Source organism: Thermobia domestica, unplaced genomic scaffold (genome assembly GCF_964235325.1).
Source record: "Thermobia domestica unplaced genomic scaffold, izTheDome1.hap1.1 HAP1_SCAFFOLD_644, whole genome shotgun sequence".
Classification (NCBI taxonomy): Eukaryota; Metazoa; Arthropoda; class Insecta; order Zygentoma; family Lepismatidae; genus Thermobia; species Thermobia domestica.
Window position 1 is genome coordinate 47254 of NW_027656354.1, and position 23244 is coordinate 70497.

The 23244-nt window shown below is 35.1% G+C and overlaps 1 protein-coding gene across 1 annotated transcript in view; it reads left to right on the forward strand.

The window, feature by feature from the left end:
* The window catches only part of LOC145677133 (solute carrier family 22 member 3-like), a gene marked incomplete at its 3' end in the record, with an annotated part of 75564 nt that overhangs the window by 30584 nt on the left and 21736 nt on the right, over positions 1–23244 (forward strand). Inside the window, 6 exon segments of the mRNA XM_081747777.1 lie at positions 265–523; positions 4998–5172; positions 6168–6294; positions 7620–7729; positions 8809–9023; positions 20986–21167. Coding sequence (XP_081603903.1) covers positions 265–523; positions 4998–5172; positions 6168–6294; positions 7620–7729; positions 8809–9023; positions 20986–21167 — 1068 coding nt within the window.

Below are 23244 nucleotides of genomic sequence, written 5' to 3' on the forward strand. Positions count from 1 at the left end.
TATTTATCTTACTTTCAAGTTTTAATTTGCTTTCATTGGAACCAACTTTATGGAATTTAATAAAAATTAAGAAACATAATGTTTCTATTTAAAGATTTTAAGTCAACAATATTCTACCTATATTGCTAGTATATATTGGATAATGATTTGTATATTCAAGATAAAGTGATAGAAAGAGCAGTGAATCATAAAATTCTGGTGTTTTAAGTTTAAAGATGAACCTAAAATTCCAGAACGAATTGTAATAAAAATTTGCCTTTTCAGTTGAATTGGGTATGTAGTGATCAATGGAAATCAAATTTTGCTCAGTCGTTTTTCTTTGTGGGATCCATCGTTGGAGGAATAGTGTTTGGATTCTTAGGAGATCAATATGGCCGGCTGCCTGTATGTGTCGCCACTAACTTTGTTGCCTTTTGCGCTGGTATAGGAACCACTTATGCAACTGATTTTATTTGGTTCGTTGTTGCTAGATTCTTCATGGGTACCACCTACAATAACAGCTTTCTAATGATGTATATTATAAGTAAGTGACTCAGAAAATGTAAGTAAATTTAGAAGAGTACTGGAAGAGAGTAATATTTTTCTTACTTTGTAGCTTTTATTGAGACCCGCTTTATGGGGTTTGATGAAAATTAAAAATGAAATACGGTACGGAAGAATTCCACCGAAAGATTTTAAGTTAAAATATTCTAGATAAGGTAAACACCCCAGTCATGGACATGGATAAATTCGCCGCCAGTAATGGACACTTAGGCGGAAACGTGTGAAAAATAAAACGTTCACTAACTCAGGGAAGTTTGCTTTGTGTTGGAAATTATCTACGTGACATACTGGTTCCACTCAGGATCGTAAAGCTGTCACCTGCTAGATCTACCGACTCTGCGGTTGTGGTAAAGTCGTGGTGTCGATTGCACGTGCTTATTTTCACATTGTGTTATGAAGTTGAATAAGCTAAGCAACCACTTGGCAGCTCTGCTATAGTAAAACTATAAACAAAATGAAAGGTGTGTATTTTTCTACGCACTAATATTGGTATAGGAAAGGCATAACTGTGGGAAAAATGTATATTAATACACTTGAACCGTCAATATTGAGGGTGTCCATGACTGGTAAGATAAAGGTGCTATTAGCCAATGTTGGACACCCTTTGTCCATTACTGATAGAATTGGAAAATGTCTCAATAACTCAAATGTCCAATGCAAAAGTACCATGAAAGCCATATGAACAAATTGGCTCAAAGAAACTGATAGCTTGTGACGTTTACCAGTAATGAACAGCGAGTGTGTATTAACTGGTGTAGCTTAGCAACTTTAGTCCAATTATGGACACTTTCCGCACGTTTCAGTTCGTAGACCTATATACGAGGTGATTCAAAATAACTACTACAACGCTTACAAGGTGATTCTAGAGATCAGAAGAAGACAAAGATGTATCTGGTGTTGTTTCCTATGGGACATCGTTCCGTTGGTAGGGTCCCTTAAAGAGTCCGAAATGTGAATGATATATTTGGCTTTTCGGCAACTTTGGCTGAACGTAAGGCAATGAAGTAGTGTGGGATATTGGCAAGAAATTGTATAATACCTATTCGTAAGATAACATCCCGACATTTGACTGTTGGAAATCAGAAATAGACATAACAAACAAACGGCTCAATTAGATATCACTATTTCGAATTGAGCAATTTATTTCCATGTCTGAGTTCCAACGGATAAATGCCGAGACGTCCTATACGGATAGGGCCAATATTCCTCACCATTTTCGTTTCTCATGTTTAGCCACAGTTGCCGAAAAGCCGATAAGACAATTGAAATGTGAATTCCTGAAGTTGCCCTAACAACGGCACGAGGCCCCCAGAGAAAAGCATGTCAAATAAATGTCTGTCTCATGTCGAATAAATGGTATTTCAACTAGCGACTTCAGAATAGCTGTAACACTTATTGAGTCTCAAATTTCACAAGAAAAACTATTATCACTTAAACGTTGTTTGGAGGATTTACAACCATGGAAAGGACCCAATGATAATATCTCTGTTTAATCTTTTGAAGGAATTAAAGTCACAAAGGTTCAACGAGTCAGTGCAAACCAAAAATTCATCTCATATGAGTAATGTTGCTCAACTTGACCAAGAAATTCCTGCACAATATTTTGCCAAATCCAACACAAGCAGATTTGGAGGAATCTTTCAAAGAGTTGGACTCTAATCAGACCCTGAACCCCGCAGCAGATGACACGTCCAATAGTTTGTTCCGTTCTCTGAAACAATGCCAGTGCCTGCTCAACATTCTTCTGCATTTACAGAAACAACCAGAAATCCAGAGGTCTGTCTGTAGAACAGCTTCCTTGATGACGGAATTTCACACAGGGGTACCTACTCAGAAACCGCAAAAGCCAACAATTCAGAACCAACAGTAATTGCTTCCTCATTATCTACATCCAACAATTCAGAACCAACAGCAGTTGCTTCTTTATCAGCTAATTCCACAATTCAGTATGGTATTATCCTGATGTTCCAGCTCCTTTCAAAAGCGCTCTCTTTTGACCCAAGAACAAATCGAAGTTGTCCGAAAGGAAGAAGAAGGAACGAATTCCTGCAGTTGTTACATCTGAACAATACAGACTCGAATCGAAAAGTAAAGAAAAAAAAAAAAACAGAATTCAGCAGGAGAAGTTACAGATAAAACGTGTGTTGTAGTTAAAGAGAGAAGAAAAGCGAGGCACAGAAAAAGTAAAAATGGAACGTAAAAAGCAGAGGCGCAGAAAAAGTAAAAATGGAACGTAAAAAGCAGAGGCAGCAAAAAAAAAAAAAAAAATCCTTGAAGCACTTTTTTTTGTCTTTGTATTGGAAAATGGTACCGGTACCTTTGAGAATTGCCTTTTGCTTTATTGTTTATTTTTTTCAATAATAAAAGTGGTATTTATTTTCACCAATTGTTCCCAAACACATGCAATTTCTTATGAACATTGGGCACTTTGCATTTCGTTTTCAAACAAGTACTGGTTTTGCTTAACGTTTTTCAAGTGCAAAATAAATAAATATCCTACGCACAAATACTGGTTACGTATTAAATTACACCCCAATAGGTTAGACGTCAAAATTTGCTAATTTCTCTCGTATGCCCATCACTGGGTGTCCACAACTGGGGCATCCAGTTTTTTAAATGTCCATAACTGGTTACAAAAATAGGGTTACAAGAACAACTCCAATAGTACATTCTATTCGTTTACTATAGCAGTAATGACTACGATTTAATAGACGCAAGTGTAAACTATGCCTACTACTACGAAACAACAAGATTGCTACAATTCTCTTCCATCTATAACATATTTTGTCAAAAGTGCTCTTAATAGTGTCCATGACTGGGGTGTTTACCTTATGTTGTCATAAAGATGAAAAATGAAGGTTAACAGATAAGAGGACAGATATAATGCTAATAATAGATAACTTGTCTAAAATCTAGTTCAATTGGATCAAGAATTGTAGGGTATAATTTCACATCCGAGATGACTAAAAAGTTAGAATGACGCGGTAAAAGCAGTCACCAGTGTAAGCAGTTATACCTATAAAAATTCCCTCTTCTGACGCTGCTAAATTCTTAGAACTAGATTTCACATATGGGAAGCACAAAACAGAAAATGAGAAAAGATACTTTATGGGTATAGCAGATGGATAAAAAAAAACATGAGTATTAGATGTAAACAAATTCTTATGAATTATAGGAAAGTAAAACCTGTTAATAATTTATATGTAATCAGAAATTACATTCAAAATTATTATTATTACATTTCTTAATAATAATAATAATAATAATAATAATAATAATAATAATAATAATAATAATAATAATAATAATAATAATAATAAATTGATATAAGAGAAACTACTCATTATAAAGTCCTTCCCCGTCCTGGAAGACAAAACCTTCAAACTATATTGGAATAGATTCATCATCTTAGATAAAACTATAGCACGCAATAAGACATTCTTTTATTAGACAAGAACAACAAAACCAATCTTTGTAATAGATTTTGCAATACCATCGGATAACAACCTACAGAAAAAAGAAAGGACAATACAGTGACCTTAAGGGTGATATGGAAGTAAGAAATTGTGACCAAAATTACACACTTAATACATGCCATAGGACTTAGACCAAGCACTCTGAAGACAGGGCTAAACAAACTAAACATTGAACACACACTCATCTGTCAATTTCAAAACACATGCTACTATCAGCAAGCAAACTAGCAAGAAAGCTCTTCAATAACAAAGACACATGGTACAGAAGAAACAGTCTTAGCTAAGCCCAACCACAACAACACCAGAATAAATCTGACGTAACAATAATAGTGAACAGAAGTTTAAAATTTAATCCGGATTCATGCAACGATATGACCTCTAGGTATACATATATCGGGATAAACGAAATAACTTTCTCATGAAACGTTTAAATGAGTCGGAATCATTTTTTTTTTTCACGATCATACTTTATTGTGTCTTCGTTCGAAATTAAAAAAAAAAATCATAATTCTGCACACTCTAGACAACTACTGATTATGCTTTTGGTATGGATTTAAAATATTGTGTAAATTACTTAAAAGGTAAAAGCTGTATGAAAATAATTCTATTCATGATAAAGTTATTGATTAAAAACGTAGAAAAAGGGATAATAATAATAACTGATATAAGAGAAACTACTTATTATAAATGCAAGTCCTACCCTATCCTAGAAGACAAAACCTTCAAACTAGATTGGAACTGATTCATCATCTTAGATAAAACAGATTTCATTTCTCTTAGTAGACAAGAACATGAAATCAATGTTCGTAATAGATGTTCGCACTTGAAACTAATTCACAAATCAAGTTGCAAATTTTGTTTTGTAATATAAATTTATTACCATGGATTGAATTATTGTTGCAAGAGGAATTTGTTGTTACTTCCATGCATGAATTATTATTTGAACGAACTACATAGATTGATTTATTTTGCTTTCAGTGTGCGAATATGTGAGTGCTGACAAGAGGTCACTGGTGGCCAACCTTCCAATCGCTATCTTTCTTACGTTTGGATTAGTATCTTTACCATGGATCGCCTATGGGACTTGGGATTGGCAAATGCTAAGCATTGTTTCTTCTATACCGATGGGATTTGCTTTCATAACGTCGCCATTGTGAGTACAATTTGCTTAGTTAAATATTAAAGAAACCGCTTGGTAATTAACAAAATTTAGGTTTCTCTGAATTCTATGATCAGAGCTTGTTGTTAATCCGTGGCTTATACGATAGATACAAAATGTACTATAGAAACAATAATGATAGTTGCAGTACTATATTGTAAAAATCGTAATTATAAGTAAACGAAGAGTTATCGGAATGTAGATGTGGCTAGTGCATCGTCTGAGTGCTAAATGAAATCAATTTATGATGTTAAAATACGAGTATTTTTAAAAAAATATTGAATGAAGTGTAGATCATTAGATAAAGTTTAAAACAATTTTTTGTCAATTTAAAAAAGTGAAAAGATCACAATTCAATAACAAATTCACTTTCCATTTTTTTTAAATCTTCAGTTACGATAGGTGTGGCTGCAGTCTATAACATAATACAGATATAAGTAGAGTTAGAAAATATTCCTGAAATTTGGTTTCCCTATTATGATGAGTTAGGTCTTTTCCTTCATGACCTTGGCATAATGACGACAATGTAAAGCGGTTGAAATCATTAAGTAACAGTGGCGGATCTAGCCCAGGGCCTACCCCCCAGTATTTTAGTGACAAGTAATTTAAGCTATTATTTATATTTTTTTTTGAAAGTTTATAGTAAAATCATGGTGTACCTATTATAGTCTGGGTTCTGGTTGCTCTCCCCCAGTTATTACCTTCTAGATCTGAATCTGTTAAGTGAATCTATTTTTGTCAGTTTTCAGCAATATTGTAGGTATGATTTTATTTTTGTTTAATTTGTTTATGCTAATATGTTCCTATAAAGGAGGAAGAAATTAAAATCTTTCAGACAGAGAACTGTGTCAATTTTGTATTTTGTCTCTGCTTGAATATGTTTTATTTAATGTGTGTGCATTGTATACTGTTTGTAGACAACTTTAATATTAGAAGCAAAAGTGTAGGTTAATTTTACAAAATAAATTTGATTTTGTGTTTCTTTAAAGTTTAATTCCAGAATCAGGACGATGGCTGGTATCAAAAGGCAAAATTAAAAAAGCGGAGAGAACATTGAGGAAAATTGCTAAAATTAATGGTCGCAAAGTGGATGAGCAGTATTTTGAAGAGTTCAGGGTAATATTCTTATACTTTAGATTTTACTTTAGATTAATATAAATTGTCAGGCACAAATAACAGCAAAAATTTCAGTTGAAATATGCCATTCATCTTTCTATTCAAGGTCGATCTATACTCGGTAACCAACACAAGAGGAGTTCTTGATTTAATTTTTATTAATTTTCTTGAATGTAAAAGATCGACAAACTGAAAAATCTAGAACATATTTCTCTTCCATGAAATGCATTGTCCTCAGTTAAGCATAGTGTCACAACGCCGAAGTGGAACAGTGTCACATTGTAAATTGTGATGGCTTCCAGATACATTAGTATAGTTAAGTATGTCACGTATTTTCATAGATGGTATCGAAAAATACAAGGGTGAGCTCAACAATTAAGGTAGCGACCTAGAAGGATATAATGTTTCTTATATTATTATATCTCCCAGACATGGACAGATTGATTTGTTTTGCCATATGCCGTTAGATGACTTTCCATAGTAGATATATTGTCTCAATACTAGTTATAAAATTTCAATGCTTGCGAAAACATGACCAATCGTTGAAGTGTCTAATATAATTAGATTTCGGTGTCTAAATATGGTCAACTTCAACATCATCATCACCTTGTTGATGTATACAATGCTAAAGTTACGTTACAGAAATGTCCTGAGTTTGATAACGGCATGATATTCGTGCAAGATTAACAACATGACCGGCCAAGCATGTCCTACACAGACAACAATATATATATTGAAGAAGGGGTGGAAAGTCTTTTCATACGTTCGGACCATTAAAGACACGAGTGACCAACTTTTCATTTAACACTGAATAACATTAATATGGATGTTTACTAAACTCTACATGGCATATTTATTTTATTTCAACAGAATTTTGACTATTATAGGTATATTGCAGGATCCTAACTGTAAGATTGATTCATTTGTTTAAAGCAAGCATGGGGAAATGTATTAATACCATCGGCTAAAATATCTGACAAACTAGTCCTGACGTTTTGTATATTTTAGAGGAACGTTAGTTAAAGATTTCAGAGGTGGATTTAAACTGTTGACTTCTTAAGAAACGTTCACGTCTCAAATCAGAAAACATTTAGGAGAATTTTTAATAGTTGAGCACAACGACCATTGACCATGAACTGACCTGACTATTCCTGCCTACTGACGTTATTCTGTAAGCGTATTGTTGGCGTAAGTGTCCATACCCTTCGAATTAAGAAATGGGCACACAAATCCCAAAAATTGACTCATTTCTTTACTAAAACTCAAGTACTTTTGGTGAATATAATATTGCTCTTCTACATGGATATATATGTGTGTCGTTCCAGATGTATGTCAAGGAGTGTCAAGAAAAAGAACAAGCTACGAAAAAGACCTACGCGTCATTGTTTCGGACACCAGTTTTGAGGCGTAGGATTCTTCTACAAACGTTTGTTTGGTAAGATTTTATTTTAAAACAATGTTATTTGAATACACATTGCTCTCTCAAATCAGTAATGTTAAAGAGATAAATTTCGTTTTCACAAGTGAAGTGAAAGTAAATTTAATTCAAAATGCGCCATCCTGTAAAAATGTACATCACGTTTGGCTATCCACTTATATAAATATTGATCCTCTTAGAATATGTATTTTAATCCAAGTAAATTATAAAAAAAGCCCATTGGAGATAGATACTAACTGTGGTCAAAAATTTACTTAAAACGTTTCAGATGTTTTTCTGTTATGTAACAAACCACATTGATCTCATTTCTTCCTTCATTGATTTTTCCTTAAAATTCAAGGATACTATATTTATGGATGGTAAAACATGATACTTATACAAACATTTTCATATGAGAAAAAAGTTGTAACTTGTTCTCCTATGAAAATGTTTGTACAAGTAAATTTTAAACTTAATTTAAAATTTCAGTTCGCTTATGAAAACGAACGTCATATATACGAGGATGCAGAAACATGATATTCACTCTTTGGCCATTTTTATTTATTAAATTATTCAGAAGTGTAGCATTATTCTATCCATAAAAGTGATCCAGATACTGTTTTAGAAATTAGACTTCATGAATATCATCAACTGTTACAAAAGCAGCTAAAATAATAGATTTAAAAACAATCAAAATAGAGGAATTCATTATTTCATAGAACTTACAGTGAAAAGTTCGCAATTTTGCCTTAGTCAAAGTTGCCTATGAAACGTGTATTCAAAGTGTATGAGAACATGTAGAAAAACGTCTCTATTGAAACACATGTTCTATCATATTTGCTGAAGCATGATGTGTATAATATTTAGTGGAAACCACTGGTGGTTTCGTACATTGAGTTTATACTATTATAGGCTAGAATTCCATATTATTTTCTGGGGTGAATAAATATTTACCAAAAAAATACGCTAGAAAATGCAACATTTAGAAAATAAAGCTAAAACAGTTTATCGCTACTTCTTACCTTGACATTATTGAGACTTCGAGGTATTAATGATCTAGGCTAAATTCTTTGCAAATTATCTTTTCCTTACTTTAGGATGACAATCACGGTGTGTTATGATGGGCACATAAGAAATCTAACAAATCTTGATTTTAATATATTCGTAATCTTCACCATAACTGGATCCTTGGAATTTCCTGCCGATATGTTAACTATCTTGTTCCTCGAGACACTGGGTCGCCGATGGACTTATTTCATATCTTTGGTATTCAGTGGATTATTTTATATTGTGTTAATTATGGTACCTGCAAGTAAGTACCTCTAATAAAGATTTTTAATATTGTTTTCTTAATTGAAACGATTCAATTGTAAGAAACTCGGATAAAATGACAAGGTTCAGAAGAAGGTCGATTGACCATAATTTTTACTTTGTCTGAGAACTGTTGAACACTTGTATCCAACATGGAGCTATACAGAAGGACATAGTTTATTTAAAATAATGAAATTGAAGTCTGAAAACCACTTAGCTTTCTTCGATCAAAATAATACAATTTGTTTTATTCAATGTCAAACAAACACTTTATATAAATATGCAAGAAACATTTTGTCAAATAGAAACAACTAATAAAATAACAGGTAATCTGCTTTATAACCTCATTTTGTAATCTGTATTTTGTTACGAAATATGCATTTTCTTCTGTCGATGTTTGTACAGTACAATTTTTCGATTTTTCATTAAAGATTTTTCAAAATGTTTAGGAATATCAAATGGACAAAAGTGAAGTGTGATCATTTGCAACAAGTAAAGAAGCTTTAAACGAATATATCAATTTATTTCAAGATAGGAAACTACACAAAATTAATGCCAAGTCTATAAAAGAACTGATAATAATTTATAGCAACTGGGTAGCTAAGAAAATGTTAAACCAAATAAGTCAATTGAACAAAACGGCATTCTTCAAATTGCCAACTAGGTATTTTAATTTGCTAACTTACCAAGAAATTGGTAACATTGGGGGGAGGCTCCCCCCTTACACCCCCTTAACGATGCCCTTGTCCACGCCACGGTTAAGAAGAGAGTTACAATCCGCTAGGAAACACAGCAAAACGCAACACTACTCACAAATCACTGACACACCTGTTTGCGTGTGGCAACTGAGCACTTCAACTACCCGCCAAATAGCAATGACTTCATTTGATGGGCTGGATGACAACTAACGTCACCTACACGATAAGACCAATAAGACGTCTATTGAATTAATATATTCACGTGACTGTTAGCAGAAAATACTTTAAATAGTTTAGGCATCGAGGTTTAAAAATTGAGTTCTAAGGGTAAATCATGTAACAATTTGGCATCGGATATTTTTTTGAATATATACCCATCACTGATCACAAAAAATGCCGGATGCCAGAAAAAAAACCTCACGGGAGGGGGGGGGGGAGACGAAGCCGAAATTTTAGCTGTTTCTATTATTCACTGTAACTCCTTAACCATTGGAGCTGGAGCATCCAAACTTTTCTCATTTTGTTTGTCTAATTGTCTCCTGCAATTTAATTCTAGTACATTTTTGAGCTAAATGTGATGGTTTTCTTGTTATTTTCATTTTTACTCAATTTTGGTTGCGCGTAACGTCAGTTTTTTAGCCACAGATTCTTTACAAGATGAAATTCGGAAAAATGTTTCCTCTAAACGTTTTTTGTTATTTTATGCTCTTTCAAAAAATGTATACTCATGTTAGTGTAAAATTAATAGTGCCTGAGTTATAAGAGACTTTATTCTCTAGTGTGCGAAACTGATCACGGCGCTGCCCAAACGTTACCTTCCCAGAAACGGTAAATATTTGCAGTTGATGATGATTAATATATATATAATCTTGTCTGCCTGCAAGTATATAATCCTAATGATTAAGTCTCTCTATAATATAATTAAAAATATCCATTTTTAATATGAATTGAGGGGCTTTTCGGAAAATAATCCTTGTCAAAACATAAAATTTCTCTGAAGAATGAAAAGAGAACTTTCTCTAGTACACCGTATTAGAAACTCAGCAAATCTGTTTTTTTATATGTGTCTTTGTTACCTTCTTAAACATGCACACACATGCAGCTTTCTATTCATTTTTCTGGAAAAAAAATCTTGTTTCCACAAGGATTGCTTTTGCTACAAGTCCTTCGATTTATGTACTACTATGATACTGTGCAAAATAGAGCAGAAACCAGATTTCAAAATAACCTTCAAGAGAAAATCATGAACAATTTACCATCCACGTTTTTTTTTTTTTTTAATATATTACCACCTTTCCCTCTTAATACTTACTGCAACGGTAAGAAAAAAAGCAAAAACTACGATATGCTTAACACACTTTATAAATGATCAGTTTTTAAACTGTTAAATCTTATTTAGAGAAGAAGCACTTGCCTATTATTAAGATTGTGTACAGTTGCTATAATACAAAAATAAAAAAAACTATAATAAGAAACGTAATAGAAGGAAACTATATACTTAAACAATATCTACATAAGAGAACAAATTATTTGATTTCGAGAATTAGTTCTCAATAACATTATGCCACTCTTATATAAAAGTAACCAAGAAAGTTTTTTTTTTCGCTTTTTCACTCACCACTTTTGAATATCGATATGTCTCCTAAAATGTACCTGGAAGATCAAAAATATTCCCCATCAACATCTACGACCTTCTGCCAATATTCTGGAAGGCCATAGATTCCATCGCGGTAGAGCTTGGTGGGCCGTGAAGCGAAGAAAGTATCAAGTGCATTTTGCACCTCTACTAGGGATTTGAACTAGCGTCCCTTAAGGTGATTGTCCAAGGAACGGAACAGCTGATAATCGGACAGTGCAATGTTCGAGCAGTATGGCGGATACAAAAGTGTTTCCCAACCAAGGCATGGAATAGTGTCTCGAGTCATCCTAACCACGTAGGGATTAGCGTTGTCCTGTAACACGAGAACCTTTTTGCGATTCAGAAGTGTTGGTTCCAGAGTTTTGAGTTTTTCTTGAATACGGCTAAACTGCTGACAGTACACAGTCGTATTGATACTCTGACCAGCTGGTAGCAGTCCCGATGCACGATGCAGGTCCCACTTCTCATCACATGTCAACAACTTGTCCAGAAATGGCTCCTTCCTCAGACGAGACAGCAATATAACTCAGGTGTCTGCAAGGGTTGCCTTCTAGCTCGGAGTGAAATTATGTGGAACCTATCGACCCAACTTGTACTGCTTCCCAAGTAGATGCAGATGCTGCCGAATGGTTTTCTCACTCACACTGAATTGTAGTCTCAGTTCCTCACATGTATGGCCACTGTTCGCCCCAATTGCTGCCTGAAGATCTTCATTTTGTACATGTGTTGGTCTTCCGGCAAGTATTGCGTCTTCGAGTGTTTCGTCACCGTCCTTAAACTTGTTAAACCACCGCTGCACTGTCCGCGTAATCACGACAACCGCACCAAAGGCCTGGCATATCTTCCGTCCTGCTGCAGCAACGTTTGATCCCTGTTTGAACTCGTGCAGCATACACGCCCTTATGACGCTCTGTGGAGGTCCCATGTTCACTTTGTCCTTACGCAAGTTCTCGGTGTAACTAAACTCTCAGAACCATGTAGTATATTGGATATACCCACACCAACAACTGACCTTCGCCTTATCCCCATTCGCATTCAACTCACAGTGTGAGGGCCAATTGAACACAGACTTCCACAAAAAACGACAGAACTTTCTTGGTTACCTTTATATCTCGAAAAAGATAAACAAATTTGTGATGTCTTTAACGCATCATTCAGTCTTCTTTATTACTCTGTTCATTAACTGATTGAATTTTTATACTCGCTCAGACAACTGCATATTGGAGTGCATAAGAAACTGCGATTCTTACATTTGCATATCGAACTTACACACTCAAGTTTCTGGCAGCTACACATGGTAATTTCTAAAGAAGCCTTGGGAATATCTTCGAGCGTTTTCAAAACTGGCTTCAGAATTTGATCCTCCAAGTACCATCCGGAGTCTTCTGGCCTTGGTAGATCAATCTCACACTTATCAACATTTCTCAAATTGCTGTTTGGTAATGGGATATCTTTATATGTTGGAGGTTATTTCTCCAGGCTGCTTTTTCCTAAAAGTAGGAGCCTAGCTTCATCACAGATCTTCGCATTAACCTTGAGGAGCTTTCTGAAAAACAGTTATGCAGATTCAATAGCGCTTGCAGATAAAGGTATCTGTCCTAAGGAAAATAAAACGTCACAGTTTTCTGACATGAGTAAGTAGACAATTCTTATCTTTGATGATACAACTGGATATGACGCTATGTCGCATCCAAGTGAAACGTGATAAGCCATTCTCTCTCTTCTCATTCTCCGATAACTGGTGGCAAAGGTGGTGAAATGAAATAAACCTTCTTACCTTTGAAATCCTGCCACCATGTAAAATTCTTTACAAGAAATTTTGTCATAATGGTGTATCAACAGCAGGAATACATCAGTGTCTCCACTCATCATAACAATTCTTTCTGAATTGTGATTCACAGCATGAAGTATCATTCTAGAATCTGCTTCATGTTTCCCTTCAAGATTTTGAACATCGATCTCGTAGTTTGATTTAACAGTTTTCTAATCTTTAAAACTACCGGAAACAGCAATAAAGAGTTCTGAAGGTGATAGTTCCAGCAGTGCATTATCTGCTTATGGTTTACTCACTCAGAGAACTGTAACCTTTTATTTTCCTTAAGACAGATTCCTTTATCAGTAAACCCTATCGAATCTGCAAAACTGTTTTTGACAAAACTCCTCAAGGTTAATATGAAGATCTGAGATAGAGCTAAGCTCCTACTTTTAGGAAAATGCAATCTGGGGAGATTACCTCCAATTAGTGATGCTCTGAAACAACATATGAAAGGATCCCATTACCAAACAGCAATTTGGGAAACGCTGATAAGTGTAAGTGTAAAAATTCAATATCAGTTAATGAACAGAGTGATGAAGAAGACTGAATGATGCATTAATGACATCACAAATTTCTTTATCTTTTTAGGATATAAGAGTGACATAATATTATTGAGAACTAATTCTAGAAATCAAATAATTTGTTCTCTTGTGTAGAGATTTATTAACCATGTGGTTTCCTTCTATTAGGTTTCTTGTAGATTTATTGTATTATAGCAACTGTACACAATCTTAATAATAGGCAAGTGCTTGTTCTCTAAGATTTAACAGTTCAAACGTTAAAAAATATGGATGACAAATTGTTCATGATTCTCTCTTGAAGGCAATTTTGAAATCTGGTTCCTGCTCTATTTCGCTCAGTACCATTGTACTACATAATTCGAAGGACTTGTAGCACAAACAACATTTGTGGAAACTATTTTTTTCTTCAGAAAAATGAATAGAAAGCTGCATGTTTGTGCATGTTTAAGAAGGTATCAGAGACACGTATAAAGAAACAGATTTGCTGAGTTTCTCATATTGTGTATTAGAGAAAGTTCTCTTTTCATTCTTCAGAGAAATTTTGTGTTTTGACAAGGATTATTTTCCGAAAAGCCCCTCAATTCATATTAAAAATGGATATTTTTAATTATATTATAGAGAGACTTAAACATTAGGATTATATACCTGCAGGCAGACAAGATTATATTATATATTAATAGGGTTGCTATATGTCCATATTTTGTACGGACCGTTTGTATTTTTGGATCCGTGTCCGTATCGTACAAAGCATGAAATAGGAAAATGTCCGTATTTGACAGTTTTTGGAGCTGCCCGAAAATTTCCGAGTCGGGAATCGCTAAAATCTCGGTCGAAAAAAAATATTGTGTTTTCATCATTTAACTTATATTTTAGTTACTATTAATTCAGTAGGTTATGTTTTAAAAAGTGTCTCATTTCTCCATTTCAGGGTTGTTTTGGTTAGATTTATTATACGTAATTTAATGGCATGATTTATTATAATTGTATTAATGAAAAAAAGATAAAAGCATGTTAATTTCCAATAGTGTTTTAAGTATTACAGTAAGCAATTGTGTAATAACCTGAAAAGGTGATCTTTAGGTAGGAAATTACAAAATATTTGTTCTGAATTTGGGCACCGTATCTTTGATGGGTCGTCATTTTAAGGCTTGTCCGCAAGGGCGCCGATTTCTCTGTGAATTTGGAGGGGGCATTCAGATGGGGGTTTGTATATTCATAAAAGAAAACATGGGTGGATTCCAAATGCAGACAGGCAGGGGGTGTCAAGATGATGTCACAAATATCCATCATACTGAAATATAATGTTCTAGATACAAAATTATGAGACCCATATTTTTTTGTTTCGGAGAAAAAAAATGTTGAGCCGACTTAGGCTGCTTCGAAGTTCGAGGGTCATTTTGTCATAAGTTTTGGCGCCAAAAAACATAAATGCCTGTATCTCAGGAACTATGAAAGATATTTTAGTCGGGTTTTTTTGTATTTGAAAGGTAATGGAAAGGCCTTTCAAATGCATGTACAACAAACCTCATATGCAGCGTTTGGGATGTGCTATTAATGAAAATACAAAAAAATAGCCCCCTTTTGGAGCCCCAAAATCTCGAAAAGGCCACCCTCAAAAATTATGTAATTTGCAGGACAGTTACAGCAATACCTCACGTTGAACATATATAAATTACAGAGGGTGTTTATTCCTGGTTTCAATTTTACAAACGATTTGCATGAGCACCTTTACAAGCTGAAACGTAAACAGAATCACAATTTGTCAGCACGTGATTGCAGCAGATTGTTAATGGATAAACAATACCCGAAGTGTAAATTCAAACCAAACAAAACGTAAAGAACAGCATTATATAGATTATAAGAACCCATAACGAAAAAACAATCATAGATGCTTATGTAACATGCTAGTTGGTGGAAAAATAATTGTGGTTTCTTGGTGAATGTGGCGAATGTCCCAGGAGTGCTGGAATCACGTTAGAGTCTTTGGGATTACCTGATGAAGAGGACAGTGAAGACATATCGTTTGCAATCTGGGAGATGGGGACCTAATCAAAAAGACAGTTCCAGTAGGTATGTTCATTCGCGACATTGCTAAATGGACAGTCAAAGCTATTCCACACTTGCATGTGAAATACATTCAAAGAAAAACAGTGACAGAAGGAAAAAACACAGCAAAGAGAGACAGTCAACACGTAGTGCTTCACGTTGATTTCGCTGAAAACTGGGCAGTTCTCCTACAAAATGACATTCAAAGCTACCAGTGGAAAAACGACCAGGTGTCTATATTCACTGCAGTAGCATATAAGGGAGACTGTACAAAAAGTTTTGCTATTGTCAGTGATGACAGCACCCATGACTCTGCTCATGCTCTTCTGGCTATTAAAAAAATCATTAGTTGCAATACTGAGAATGGAGGTGCAATTGCAGCACTAACGGTTATATCAGATGGAGCTGCAAGTTACTTTAACACTCTCAGCCCCAACCCTGTTTGAGTAAATTTCATCCCGGGACCAGACTACAGGTTGCTATGAACACTGTCAGCCCATGTGTATCTATTTGATACACGTGGTCCATCAGTAAACCCTTACTGTGTATCAAAAAGATACACATGGGGCTGAAAGTGTTAAAAATCGTTACCAACTCCATGAACTTGGAACGTTCAACATTCCAATCAGGAAATGGATTTTCACAGCCACTGGGCATGGAAAATCAGCATGTTACGGTGTTGGCGGTACAGTTAAACACCTTGGTACACGACACAATTTATCAACTGGGCATATGAAGTGCATTCAGACTGCAGCAGAATTTCAGACTGTTGTTCAGACATATACATCAGATATTACACTGCTCTACATTCCATTTGCAGAGATTCAAACATTCCGTGACGAAAAACACATAGAGTGGGAACATGTTCCGCCAGTGAAAATGATTTAAAAAAAGTCATGTATGGCATGCAGAGGGAACTGGCAATGATGTTGTGGTTTCCGTTGCAAGAACTGCCCATCATGAGAAACAACAGGTGAAAGTTACCATTGGCAACAGCACTCGTGTTGTGCGGCACTGTCGACTTCGCGACATAAAGGTGGGAACGTTTCTGGCTATTATTTATGACGACTGCTGGTGGGTTGCAAAAGCAAATGCAATTTACTTCGAGACACAGGAAGTGCATGTAAATTTTATGCTTCCACATGGACCCGCAAAGGGCTATAAATTTCCTGATACGAGGATCACTACGAAAGTTTGGAGATGTGAAATAACTTACATACTTAAAATCAATTTAACACGTACATTTCTCAAAGTATTCACCATTATACTGTACACACTTTTGCATCCTGAAAACCACTTTTGGAAGCAGTGTTGCCAGTCTTTTTCTTCAAGTGTTGAAAGTTCATTCTCGTAAGCCAGTACAGCTTCTTCAGGGCTGCAAAACCTCTTGCCACGCATGCGATCTTTGATCCTAGAGAACAGAAAAAATCACACGGGGCCAGGTCAGGGCTATACGGCGGATGAGCCATAAGTTTGACCTCCGTAGATTTTAAAAACTGAATTGTGATGTTGGCCGTGTGTGCGGACGCGTTGTCATTGTGAAGCAGGATCCCACGCAATCCAGTTCTTGGACGTCCAGCTCACTCTTCATCTTTAAGCGATGCCCGGCCTCTTCTGAATTCACCAAACCACCGAAAAATTGCAGCACGGGAAGGAGCAAGTTCCCCAAATGCCCCCTGTAAATGGTCAAGGCTTTGTGTTCCACTTTTGAAACCGTAAAGGATCAATGCCCGAAAATGTTCCCTTTCGAGCTCCATTCTAGACGGCCGAATACTGCTCACATCAACAAACAAGTGAAGGAGATACGGCCACGCCGATAAGCGAGGCGAGTTGAAACTTGCTTCGCTTCTTCGCTCTGGATACCACTACCGAATGCAATTGTTGGAATTCAAATACTGTGCCACAACAATGCGTATCTCAAAACTTTCGTAGTGACCCTCGTAGAATTCAGCAACATGAACATCAGTGCGTCATACCTTTGCGAAATGTTCTGCAAGTTCTTTCTCCACCACATCCTCTTGGACAATCTGGAAGACTTCATGCTATCCGTGATACTGAAACAGCCAGTGTACAGGAAGCTTTCATGCACAGAACACACATATGAAATACCGATACTGCTAGTTCATATTGTCTATCTGGCACATCAAATGTGAGGATCACCTTTTCAGCTTGTAAATTTGCTTACACAGATCATTTGTAAAATTGAAACCAGGAATATACACCCTCTGTAATTTATATATGTTCAACGTGAGGTATTGCTGTAACTGTCCTGCAAATTACATAATTTTTGAGGGTGGCCTTTTCGAGATTTTGGGGCTCCAAAAAGGGGCTATTTTTTTGTATTTTCATTAATAGCACATCCCAAACGCTGCATATGAGGTTTGTTGTACATGCATTTGAAAGGCCTTTCCATTACCTTTCAAATACAAAAAACCCGACTAAAATATCTTTCATAGTTCCTGAGAAACAGGCATTTATATTTTTTGGCGCCAAAACTTATGACAAAATGGCCCTCGAACTTTGAAGCAGCCTAAGTCGGCTCAACATTTTTTTTCTCCGAAACAAAAAAATATGGGTCTCATCATTTTGTATCTAGAACATTATATTACAGTATAATGGATATCTGTGACATCACCCTGACAGATTTTCTAAAATCTGCCTGAATTGAAATGGACAGGGCCCATGTAACAATAAAAATACATATTCATCAGAATACTGGGGGCCCACACGAGCTTTGGGGGGGAGGGCCCAGAACCGGCATCTTTCCTTGTCCGTATTTTGGATAAAAAAGTTATGCCAACCCTATATATTTAATCATCATCAGCTGCTAATATTTACCGTTTCTGGAAAGGTAACTTTTAGGCCGCGCCGTGATCAGTTTCGCACACGACAGAATAAAGTCGCTTATAACTCAGGCACTATTAGTCCTACACTAATAATACACTTTTTGAAAGAGCATAAAATGACGAAAAAGTTTAGAGAAACATTTTCCCGAATTCCATCTTGTAAAGAATCTGTGGCTAAAAAACTAACGTCACGCGCAACCAAAACTGACTAAAAATGAAAATAACAAGAAAACCATTACATTTAGCTAAAAAAAATGCACTAGAATTAAATTGTAGAAGACGATTAAACAAACAAAATAAAAAAATAGGTTGGATGCTCTAGCTCCAACGGTTACGGAGTTACAGTGAATAATAGAAACGGCTAAAATTCCGGCTTTGTCCCCCTCCCCCTCCCCTCCCGTGAGGTGTTTTCTCTAGCATGAGGCATTTTTGTGATCAGTGATGGGTATACATTCAAAAAATATCGGATCCCAAATTATGATTTGCCCTTAAACTTGAAAAGGAGAGCACTTTTGTCAAGTTGATGCCTAGACTTAAAGGCCAACCAAGTGCATTGGCGGGAAGTGTGCCAAGATAAACATACTCTAAATAGTACCACCACCTTCCTTCGAAAACAAAATATATCGTTAACTTGTTACGAAAATATTTTTGATAAAAGTTAACACGTTAACATAAGATGCTTTTGTCAGCTTATGAATGAACAATTCACAAACGAATTTACCGGATTAATGTTCAGTTTTAAAACATTGAAGCATTCAAAAAATATGACTTTATTTGCTTAATATGGAGTAAGAAATGTGTGTAAATCAAACAACACATTATACTATATAATAACTCCCACATGAAATATTCAAAATCACTTAGTTATTTCTCTGCTATATATATTCTTCTTTAGTATCAAGGAATAAATTGTACTTCGTTCGGGTAGATAGCTTACTATATTCTTCTTTCGCCCTTATTTTCTTCTGAATTCATTATTCTGATTACTAAATCGCGAATCCAGGCGACCGGAGTTAAGATCTGTCATGACGAGAGAGACAGAGAAATACATTAACTCTATCTATTGGCGTATTTTCAGCCTGCATATCTAGGTAACAGGAATTTAATTGAGAAACAAATACTGCACATGTGTTCCTAATCATGTGTAGTATTCTACATAGATAGAGAAATTTGACAGGAAAGAAAGAATTTAGGTCTCGTATCACATTTTTTTCTAGCAGGTAGAAAAGAACTTGTTTTTTTAATAAAAATGATCAAAAAAACAAGAAAAATTGTCCCTTATTACCCTCTCTCATCTATATACCGCGTCTTATCTATAAAGATATTAATATATAGTTATTTTATTTTTAAAAATCTTTGATTTGATACCTAACAGAATTCTCCAACTCTAACTAATTTAAATTATAATTGTCTTGATATAATTTCGTCTTACACATAAGATCATCTGAAAAGTGTTTTTGAGTTGAGTCGTGTGCATTTCATCATATTCTTAGTGCAATAGCCATAATGTCTCTTAACTAGTTACTATCACGTCGTTCAACATCATCTCTCAATGTTGTCAGACAGAAAGTCCTACACAAAATAAAACTTGTCAAACATTGCATAAAGCTGAGCTAAACAACTCAGCATATTTCTGTAATAAGCTTGAATAATTTAAATTGATTATACTTACTAATTTAGAATGAATGTTTCTTTCCGTTAAATGTAAGTTTTCAACTTTGAAAATGAAGTCAAAATAACTACAGATAGTTCTCGACTTGAGTAAATGGATCGTTCCAGGGCTCTTTGCTTAAGTCTAGTTTTTACGATAACATCAAATTTGACGTAAACACGTACAAAAAATTCGAACACTTTCAAAAAATACTGTTTAGAAATACTGCAATACCAAACTCAATGACATAATATGCTTTATAAATTGGATACAGAATCTTATGTTCTTACAGCACCGATAACTAACTAATAATAACAGTATAGCAATAATTAGTTACCAATTACCAGGATCATTTAGTTTTAGCGATGTTGGAGGAAGTGATGTCACATGAATTAGACGCTCTCAAAGTAGAACTTACAAATTTCTTATGCTACTTCTTATTTCAGATGTACGTACCGCTAGTAAATTGAATTTATATCGGAAATTGCTTATGTATATAACTACGTATACTGAATAAACGTAACTCGGAGACTGTCTACATTTAGTCAAGATAATATTTTGAAGATTTTTAGAAAAATAATGTAATTAGTTCGAATATAATTATCACAAAATTGTTAGAAATATTGGAAATTCATCTGTTACCACTTACTACAGATGTTTGAAGCAAGATGTATACAAGATGTATAAATATGATTATTTTGTAAAAATGGCTATGTAAAAAATTGAAATCCAGTACGTTGTTTCAGGTAATTCCCTAGTAGTGGCTATATTGGCATCTGGTGGAAGATTTAGTATAACAATGGCCATGAACACAGGTCTACAATACAGCGTTGAGCTGATACCAACTGAAGTTCGTGGACAAGGAATTAACTTTGTCAACATTTCAGGCCATGTTGCATCCATTGCAGCGCCTTTAATTGTTTATCTAGTAAGTGTAATAACGTAATTAGTAAACATATCCATAGTTACAAAAATATATCAGTGGAAATGTTCTACGGTTAGAAATTATTTAAGTTCTTAACAATGAAACTGCAATACACGAAGTAGAAGTAGTTATGTCAGGGTTGAGAAAAATTCCAATGACAGAAAAAATATTAACAAGGAAAGCTCGCCAACTCCTCGATGAGTATCGCATTGAAACTTGCACAAGTGGAAGGACATATTGAAAGATGGAAATGTACTTACTCTTACGAGTAAGTTCGCAACGTCGTCGAACCGGAAGTAGGATGATCGTTCCCCCATAACCCCTGAAAGTTATGTACTCTGGTCATACATGTCAAAATGTGATACACTGGAACCTGTTTTCTCACGAAGACAAATATTGCAAACTCAAGAAAATAACAGTCAGTGGTGATTGGGATCTCTAGTACGTCATTGATGATAACCGATGTCAAGTGCAACACGATACGATACACCGATCGTAAGTTCCAAACGAACACGTTTCCCTGGTGGAGAAATGGGACACGCTGAAACCACAACGCAAAAATGGATTTCTATGGTTATTATTATTATTATTATTATTATTATTAGTAGTAGTAGTAGTAGTAGTAGTAGTAGTAGTAGTAGTATGGTTAGCATTATTAATATGAGCAGTATGATGAGTAAAAATAATAATAATGAGAAGAAGACAACAAATAGGCTATATTGTTGGGCCCGTTAAGTAACGAAGGACTTCGACCCGTCTTGAGTGTCCTCTAGCACTGCTATAAAGGTTTTAAAATCCACAACCATGCCCCAGCCGGGATTCGAAGTCGGGACTCTTTAGTCGCTGGCTTGACGCCTCAACCAACACGAACATGAGGTCGGCAATGAGACGAAGAAGACGACAAAGAAATAATAATAATAATAATAATAATAATAATAATAATAATAATAATAATAATAATAATAATAATAATAATAATAATAATAATATACCAGTGATTCTTAACCTAATTCTGATCACACCCCCCCCATATTATCACATTCTCTTGCTAGCGATCCCCGTATAATTTCTGGCTTGTAATAAGCTTGTGTCGGATTTTTAATATACCTATTGCGGAGATCTCACTATATAAATCTATTTCTATAGTATTAGAATCCATTGATGGTATATAGTGGATACAGTAACTTCCCTAAAAGCGAATGGATTAAAACCGAATTTGGTCTATTCATTCGTATTACAAATATCAAATCCGATTCGTCATACTGTTCCAAAATGAAGGCCGTTTGAAAAGTTTAAAACTTCATAATTCCCTCAATTTTGGGTCATATGATAAAAAAAAAAAATGCATTTGCATTCTTCTGGTATTTCAATATGCAGTTCTCATTAGTTTCATATCGTACCTCTTTCATTTAAATTGATTTTTAACCAATTCTGCACCTGTTGAAAATGTTTAGTAGACCAATTTTTTGTTGTCCATGACAGTATGTATACAAATAAAAATTGCCTATGAGAACACATTCAAAATAATAATTATTTTTAAAAAATATTTTCTGGTATTAGATTCTAATTATATTTATCTCTTTCATTTATCTTCGCGACCCCCAGGTTGAGAAACCATGTCCTATACTATTTCTTCTTCTTGCAGACCTCGTATTCGTGTGGGTTGAGGCGTCAACCCAGCCACTAAAGTGTCCCGACTTCAAATCCTGGCTGGGGTATGGTTGTGGATTCTGAAACCTTTATAGCAGTGTTAGAGGATACTCAAGACGGGCCGAAGTCCTTCGTTACTGAACGGGCCCAACAATATAGTCTATTTGTTGTCCTCTTCTCATTATTATTATTTTTACTCATCATACTGCTCATAATAATAATGCTAATTACACTACTAAGGACTGTATCGAAAAGTAACTATCAACATTGGTAGCGCTGGTAGGCACGGGCCAGGCAGCTGAAAGTGAGTCCACACAGTCTGTGGGTTAGTTCGCAAGTTGTACTTAGCTGCTGTACCATGTTGAATGCCGTGTGAGGAGTTGCATAGGCTATGGGACGAATTCCGAGGAAAGTGAGGTGCAAAATTCTG